At 54.9% G+C, this 6,542-nt stretch overlaps 1 protein-coding gene across 1 annotated transcript in view; it reads right to left on the reverse strand.

The window, feature by feature from the left end:
* The window catches only part of Smad3 (SMAD family member 3), a 114,229-nt gene extending 108,449 nt beyond the window's left edge, over positions 1 to 5,780 (reverse strand). Inside the window, exon 1 of the mRNA XM_076925743.1 lies at positions 5,006 to 5,780. Within this exon, the coding sequence (XP_076781858.1) occupies positions 5,006 to 5,211 (206 nt within the window). The 5' untranslated portion in view covers positions 5,212 to 5,780. The remainder of the gene's footprint in view (positions 1 to 5,005) is intronic.
* Positions 5,781 to 6,542: the final 762 nt, after the last annotated feature.

Here is a 6,542-nt window from a genome sequence, read left to right on the forward strand (position 1 = left end):
CAACTCTCCTCAGGTCCCAACACACGAACAAGCATGCACTCATAGAGCGCGCACGCACACGCACACGCGAACACGCGAACACACACACACACACACACACACACACACGGGGGGGGCAGTGCGGGGGATGTTGTTTCAAGGAAATGGGTAGATCACAATGTTAAGCAAAAATCAAACTGAGATAGACAGACATAGTGCACGTTTTCACATATGCAGAATCTAGAAGTTTTTTTTTTTTTTTTTTTTTTTAACTATGTAGACATGAAACTAGAAGAGGGACTATAAGGAGGCCAGTGTAGGATTCGAGATCAGGGAGGGTAAGGGGAGGTGAAGTGTGAGCAAAATACAAGACTCAAAAATGGTTTTTGAGCACAGGTTTCCAGCACACACCAACCTCCCCAACACACATGCCAGCTCCCACTTGGAGCACTGTCTGGTTCTTGGCCGCCCTGCTAGCCCTCTGTCCTGGGGCAGGATGCTGAGTTCCCTGAGAGCAGGTGCCCAGCCACTGCCGTCCTGGAAGGCACTCGATAAATGACTGAATAACCCCACTGTCAATGCGATGAGGACACAGGGCAAAACACACACACACAAACAAAACAAAAATAAAAACAAAAAACCCATCTCCCCAACATGTGTGCAAACACTTCTGGGGCTTCACCTTAACCCAGTTTTATACCCATCCATGAAGTTTCCGGGCTGGTGAGATGGCTCAGCCAATAAAGGTGCCTGCCACCAACCCTGATGACCTGAACTTCATCTTCAGAACTCAGATGGTAGAAGAAAAGAATTATGGCCTGCAAGCTGTTCTCTGATTTCCAAATGTGCACCACAGCATGTACACAATAAATACAGACAGACAGACGGACATAAACGCATTAATACAATACAGACCATTTTAAATCCAGGCAGGGACCTGAATTCCAAGGGTTGGGAGGGGTTTATCTCCCCCAGAGAAAGCAGGTGGCTGTCGCTGTTTAATATTCTATTGGAGTGCCTTCACATGTTAAGCACACTATCACAGTCATCTTCCCCACAACACCCCCAACCCCCAAAAGTTCCCCTGTCTTCTCAAACACATCTCTGGGTCAGAAAACCCCATCGCATATGTCTGGGTAATATCACCGAATACACAAGAAACAATCCTATGCTTTCTGATTAGAAACTGAGATAAAACAGCTGCCTGCAAAAAGTATGGATACAAACATTCTGCCCCCGACCAAGCAACAAGGGTCAAAGTTCCTCCAACCAGAGAATACGGACTCTGGTCCAGCCCTCTAGTCAACTACCCACTGTTCTGAGCCCCTGTCCTGATGGGTTGCATGCTGGCAGCTGGGAAGAGGCCTGCTGCCAATTGTTTACACCAAGGTGGCTAGCTGGAGACCTACCAGGCATTGTCTACAGCCTTGGTGTTTCTGTCCCCTGAAGCTAGAGAAAGCTGTTACAGGTGAAGATACTTTTCCTCTCTCCACCAGTTGAGGGTAGCCTAACAAAGTCCCTGGAGTGCCCGGGAGGAGGTCATACTACAAAGGGAGTGAACAAAGAGGGTGGGGGGAGTGCTTCCTGTAAGACCCATTTCACTTCTTGATTTTTTCCTCTGGACCTGGTACTATATAACAAAGCCCAAGATTCCTTCTATACCAGAGAACCCTTCAGTTTGGTCCAGCGCTGGCTCTCCCCTGTGGCTGACCCATCTCTCTCAAAGGCAGGTGCTTCAACTCCCTTTAGGAATTGGAGAGGGAGACACCTGTGTCTCCTCTCAGCCGCTCAAGCAGGTGGGAGTGGGCTGCTGGCATGGAACTTGCCTAAGCTCTGCCCCACCCCTGCCAGATCTAAGATGCCCCTGCTCTCCACTCTGGAATAAAGTGAAACTCCTACACCTCACCTCTGTGAAGGCAAGCAAGCCTGGACCACTCCACCTCTCCTGGTCACTAAATGTGCCCAGAACTGGGGAAAAGAAGCAGCCAGCATGTGGCAGGGAGTTACCACAGCCAAAAGGTGTCACTGCTGCTCAAGATGCCCGTTACACACCTCAGACTGAGAGTCCTCAAGGCCCAGCTCCAGATTTGACAGAATGTACTGAGGCACTCAGTGTCCCGCCCCACACGAAGCGGGTGACTAAGTCACACACTTTCCTTTGTCTGCTTTCCAAAGCCCTAGTTCTCAAAGGCAGCAATGTGACAAGCAACACACAAGCCCTGGGCTTAGCAGACACAGGGATAGCACTAGCACATAGCCAACTAGTCGCCTCCCCAAGACATGGCCTTTAGCTTTCTGCTCATAGCCAAAACAGCAGTAGCTGTTGCCAAGGGAGACAGGGTGACCCAGATGCGTGGGCACAAAATCCAGGGATGGAAATCCACCTTTGTCTGGATCCACCCAAGCAACTGGGTCTCTCTAGTTGAGAAAAGATGAAAGAAAACAATCCCAGGGCTGAACAGGGAGCTCAGTGGCAGAGTGTTTGCCTAACATGCAGAAAGCCCTGGGTTCAGTCTTCAGTGCAGCCAAAGAACCAAGGAACAACACCCTGCTTCCAAACCCCACCATCTATGCACAGGCTAAAGGTACCTATTCCCAGGAGGACAGGAGTGCAGGCGTTAGCCTGAACTCCCAGAACCACACTAACCTTCACCTGCCTCTGAGGAAAGCATAGCCTTTCCTGCTAGCTGACCCCAGCCCAAAGATTATTAACCAAGAGCCTTGCAGGCAGAAGAGATCCACTACCCACCCTGAACGAGGATGCTTTTGGGACTCAGAGTTCAAAACAGCCCGGGAGAAAGGGCATGCCAGATCTAACAGAACGCTTCCCCTTTCTAAGTTCTGTCGCTTAGAAAGCAAGATCATTTCAGACCTCCATGGCTTTTCTGTGTTCCAGTTCTTCCAGGCCATAGGAACGTGCCTTGTAAACTGTGAAAAACTTTGCACAGCTGTTTCATAGTTGATAGCACTGGAGTGGGGGTTCAAAACAGAAAGCACTTGGACTGGGTAACACCCAGGCAGATTGGAAAAAGGCTACTTCTCCAGATCCGACAGACCCCTATGAAACTCAACCGTTCCACTTCATCAGGAAGGATGAAGAAGAATGGGAAGCCAGAGAAGAACCTGAGACCCAGGTGCCTTAAATGCTGGCCAAGGCTCAGAGGCCAAGCATCTTCCCAGACAACATACTGCCTTCCCTCCCCCTTACTGATGGGATCCACCTACCCAGGTTTGGGGGTTGTTAGATTTTTGTTTTTGCTTTGTTCTGTTTCTATTTTTTTTTAAGTTGGCATTCCCACCATATGTGGTGTTTGTTTCCAAGGAAGGCTGACCCTAGGATTCTGTGGACAGATGTTGTTTTGTGCCTTACTATCAGGGCTGGCAGCCCATACACAGCTGCCTTGAGCAGGTGGCCGAGGATGGAAGCTACTCTGGTCCAGACTGGTGATGACCTCTACTATCCTAGGCCCTGGGAACTCTCTTTTCATCCCTCTACAGCCAGAACGCCCCCAAACATCCCCACCTGTCCCTCATCAGGAATCAGGCTTTAAAGGAGTCGGAGGAGGAGGAGGAAGAAGAAGAAGAGGAGGAAGAGGAAGAGAAGGGGAGGAGGAGGAAGAGGAGGAGGAAGAGGAGGAGGAAAAAGAGGAGGAAGAGGAGGAGGAAAAAGAGGAGGAAGAGGAAAAAGGAGGAGGAGGAAGAGGAGGAGGAAAAAGAGGAGGAAGAGGAAAAAGGAGGAGGAGGAAGAGGAGGAGGAGGAAAAAGAGGAGGAGGAGGAAAAAGAGGAGGAAGAGGAAAAAGGAGGAGGAGGAGGAGGGAGAGGGGAGGAGGAGGAGGGAGAGGGGAAGAAGAGGAGGAAGAGAAGGGGAGGAGGAAGAGGAGGAGGAAAAGAGGAGGAAGAGGAAAAAGGAAGAGGAGGAAAAAGAGGAAGAGGAAAAAGGAGGAGGAGGAAAAAGGAGGAGGAGGGAGAGGAGGAGGAGAGAGGGGGAGGAGGAGGGATGGGGGAGGAGGAGGAAGAGGAGGAAGAGGAGGAAGAGGAGGAAGAGGAGGAGGAGAAGGAGCCGCAGCCAGAAGACTAAAGTGCCCTCACCCCATTGCCCAGACCAGGATATGCTCTAGAAAGCCTTGGGAGTGAAGTCACTGACCCCTTCCATCAGCCATCTGTGAGCTCCCGCCCGACTCTTCTAGCCCGATGGGAAGGATAAAGGAGGTCAGGACAGATGGCAAAGCGCTTTGGGAAAAGAGGCTCTACAGGAATGCAGGGCCGATGGGAGGCCAGCCCTGGGGTGTTTTGTTATCTGCCTGGAGCGGCCCGCTCGATTCTAGGCACCCGCAATATTCTGGATTAAAAAGATCGCAAAACAGCAGGGGTGGGGTGGGAAGAAGGAAAGCCCCTACTTCCTGCCACTTGTTTCTCCCGCTTCAAAGTCGGTGCTCTGCTCTCCAACTAAGTGCGTGCGTGCATGCGTGCACAGGGGGCGGGAGGCTGGCACAACCAAATCTAAAAATACTCAGTAAAAATGCTAATCCCAAGGCAAAGAAAGAGCGAAGAAGGAATCTGTCAATCAACGGGCTCCCGCTCCTCACCCACAGCTGTACCAACTGCATTCCTGTAGACGAGGGAAAGAAGTGGGGGAACAGAGCTGAAGAAAAGAAAGGGACACACGCCACCACCTCCACGAGCGCGGGGCGGGAGGCGGCGGAGGAGGAGGGGCTCGGCCGGCAGAGCCGAACAAAGCGGGGCCTCCACTTGGAGCCCGAAGCCCCGAGAGTTGGGGGGCCAAGCTCAGAAGCACTCCCGCTGCCCGGAGGCGGCTGGCGATCCTTGAGGTCTGGAAGCCAAAATGCCGCACAGAAGCCTGGTCTCTGAGCCTGGGCAAATCCGAAGAAGGTTTTGTTTGGGGTCCCTCCACCCACTCCCCGTCCCCTACAGGCGCGGGCACACACACGCACACGCCCTCCCTCTCCACCCGGGCCGAGCTAGGGGGCTGGGCCGGCGCGCCCCCCGCCGCTCTGGGACCCCCACCTGGGGATGGTAATGCACTTGGTGTTCACGTTCTGCGTGGTGATGGCCTTCTCCAGCTCGTCCAACTGCCCCGTCTTCTTGAGCTTCTTCACTAGGCTCTTGACCGCTTTCTCGCACCACTTCTCCTCCTGCCCGTTCTGCTCGCCCTTCTTCCAGCCCAGCAGGCGCTTCACGATCGGGGGGGTGAAGGGCAGGATGGACGACATGGCTGGCACGGGAGAGTCACCGGCGCCCCCGGCGGGGCTGGGCGCACTGGGGACGCCGGGGGCGCACAGAGGCAGCTCGGCCCGCCCCTCGCCCTAACTTCGCTTTTAACTCTGGAGAACTTGCCCGGGCGTCCGGGCCAGGACCGCGGCGCTGCAGCTGTGGGGATCGGGAGCACGGCGGCGCCCGAGTGGCTCCACGCGGACCGACAGACTGACGGGCAGGCCCCGGACGCGCGGGGCGGAGGCGGCGGCCGCGAGACTCCGAGTGGCAGTAGAAAGTTTGGGTTTCCGCACGGGGTAGCTGTTTGGGTGCCGCCTCCGGGAAGGAAAGTCCAATCCCCAGCCAAACTTCGCTGGCCTGAATGGCTTTGGTGCGCAGATCCCTCCGCCTCTGCAACGCTGCTCCTCCTCCTCCTCTGCGATCGCCGCCTCGCAGGGCCGGCCAGGGCCGTGCAGCCGCGCTCCCCGCTCCTCTCCCGCCCGCTCCCAAGTCTACGTTTCACGCAGCTCCGCGTGCAGCCTCCTTCCCAGCGCTGTCGCCGCCCCCTCGCTGCCGGGGCTCCCCGCTCCTCCCCCGCGCCCTGCTCCGGGGAGGACCCGCGGCCTTCCCCGCCCAACGCCGCCAAGCGCGCCCACGTGGGCCACCGGGCACGGCGGCCGTCAGCTCTGCCAAGTGCCGCGGGACCGGACTCCTAGGGACTCGCCGACCCCCGGACGCTCGGATGCAGTTGCAGGGACTAGAGAGGATTAGACTTACAGGGAACGGGCACGGTCCGTCCAGGGCTGGCTGGACCCCGGAGAGGACCCGGGCGCGGTGAGGGGTTCAGAAAAGCTCCGGGCCCAGGAAGTTGGGGCGCGCTGATCTCGCTCAGTGGCCCGGGCTGCTTTAGGTGGTTTTTTGTTTTGTTTTGTTTTTGTTTTCCTGCTGGGTGAGATCAGAACGGCTGACTGCCTGAGACTGCGGAGGAGGGAGTTGGAAAAGGGGAGAGGGAGACTTAAAAGGAGAATTACAGGACCTCTGTGACAACTTGAACAATAGCTGGAGCCAGGGGTCCCTTGGGCCCAGTGAACCAAGCTCTTTGCAGAAAACGGGCCTCAAAGACATCTGTTGCGTTCCTGAAGGAATGAATGGGTGTGCTTCAGGATTTTTCTTTGGGGAAGGGGGGGGGGGAATTAACATTACCCGGTAGTACCGAAGTTCTGAAATTCGACACCAAACAAGTAAGAGAGCTTTTGTTTACAAAGCAGTGAACTGGCGCACGCACACAAAGTAGAGCAAGACTCGGAAAGTTTATTCAAAGTTAGCCTAGGTGGGAAGCCAATAGAACCTG

Source organism: Arvicanthis niloticus, chromosome 26 (genome assembly GCF_011762505.2).
Source record: "Arvicanthis niloticus isolate mArvNil1 chromosome 26, mArvNil1.pat.X, whole genome shotgun sequence".
Taxonomy (NCBI): Eukaryota; Metazoa; Chordata; class Mammalia; order Rodentia; family Muridae; genus Arvicanthis; species Arvicanthis niloticus.